Source organism: Dendrobium catenatum, unplaced genomic scaffold, assembly GCF_001605985.2.
Source record: "Dendrobium catenatum unplaced genomic scaffold, ASM160598v2 original_scaffold_60203, whole genome shotgun sequence".
Classification (NCBI taxonomy): domain Eukaryota; kingdom Viridiplantae; phylum Streptophyta; class Magnoliopsida; order Asparagales; family Orchidaceae; genus Dendrobium; species Dendrobium catenatum.
Window position 1 is genome coordinate 1 of NW_021378654.1, and position 1,150 is coordinate 1,150.

General features: G+C 35.8%; 1 protein-coding gene across 3 annotated transcripts; it reads right to left on the reverse strand.

Moving 5' to 3' along the window:
* Positions 1-26: 26 nt before the first annotated feature.
* On the reverse strand, positions 27-1,143 carry LOC110095842. Of its 3 annotated transcripts, none has more exons than XM_028691732.1 (5): positions 1,007-1,143; positions 718-918; positions 582-644; positions 399-485; positions 27-224 (listed from the first exon to the last, which is right to left on the reverse strand). In XM_028691732.1, the coding sequence occupies exons 2-5, from the start codon at positions 793-795 to the stop codon at positions 174-176; spliced, it is 279 nt and encodes a 92-aa protein (XP_028547565.1). In that variant the 5' UTR covers positions 796-918; positions 1,007-1,143; the 3' UTR covers positions 27-173. The 3 variants fall into 3 exon arrangements, with proteins under 3 accessions (XP_028547565.1, XP_028547564.1, XP_028547563.1); XM_028691731.1 differs by having other exon boundaries at positions 573-644; XM_028691730.1 differs by having other exon boundaries at positions 552-644.
* Positions 1,144-1,150: the final 7 nt, after the last annotated feature.

Sequence of the window (1,150 nt, forward strand, 5' to 3'; positions counted from 1 at the left end):
ATTTCAGATTGTATGCAATTCGACCGTATCCAAGTAGTCATCACTTACACTGTACTTGAAGAATTCACACTCAACCAACACACATATTTGAGTAGAACACATAAATCTCATATTTATAATCATAGCATCCCTTCTCCATATAACTAAAAACAAATATAGAATGGAGTTGGCAGTCATGATCCTCTTGTAAATCCCATCGGAGATGATACACATGGAGCAACCTGCTATAAAGCTTAAAAAATTGCTCAAAGAAATGTTCTCAAAACACGCAAACAGAAGTTATGGGATTCCATAAAATAACAAAATCACAATCAAACTGTTGGAAGAATTTCCAAGTCCAGTTTTACTGCAATAGCACAAATAAAAAACATATGAATTCATCAACCATATGATTTTACCCATTTTTGTCTGGCCTCCTCAGATGACCATGACCCATCTTTACGAGTGCGATTGATTTTCCATAATAATAGGCGATCTTGTATACACTGCAAACAAATGTAAATTATTTATCTTCATATCAATATAAATATATATGCAATTGAAATACATACCGTTTCTTGTTGTCTCCTTACGGAGCTCACCCGACCCATCGTATGTGGACATGTTTGTTTTTTGGCATTTTCTGCATTTCTTGCTGCCCTCTCCTATAATAAATATTCGTCATATTAAGGACAATTTTTAATAAACTCGATAACAAGATTTATTTTGCTAACTCACCTTGTCCTGAGGTTGTGACCACTTACTAACAAGCTGAGACCACTGCGCTGGGTCTACTCCTGCAGGGACATCCTCCATGATCTCCTCTATTGGCCTACTATCCCAGTGCTCTGCTTTCAAATTAGTTTTATAATTGCGCCACTTCACACCAAGAGATTGTAGTATCCAATGCTTAATACTTGCAGGGAACTCAAATTTGGCCTAAAGAATGTTAAATAATTTTAGATATCAAACAAGCATAAATAATATCTAACTATTTGTTATCATATTTACCTCTACTTCAGCTAACATTTTCTTCTTAAATGGTTCCAAGCCTTTATTGCGCCAATCTGAGAATGAAATCGGTGCCAAAATAGGATCTCTGGCTACAACCCCTAAGTATGAACCAAGCAGAACAGACTCTGGTATATTACATGGCACCATATTCTCATTG

Bases quoted from the DNA above. Each gene is read 5' to 3' on its own strand.
- LOC110095842 (XM_028691730.1), bottom strand. From the start codon at position 795: ATGGAGGATGTCCCTGCAGGAGTAGACCCAGCGCAGTGGTCTCAGCTT. The intron at 645-717 runs GTGAGTTAGCAA...TATTTATTATAG, and splicing joins GGTCACAACCTCAGGACAAG to GAGAGGGCAGCAAGAAATGC. The intron at 486-551 runs GTATGTATTTCA...ATTTGTTTGCAG, and splicing joins TAAGGAGACAACAAGAAACG to TGTATACAAGATCGCCTATT.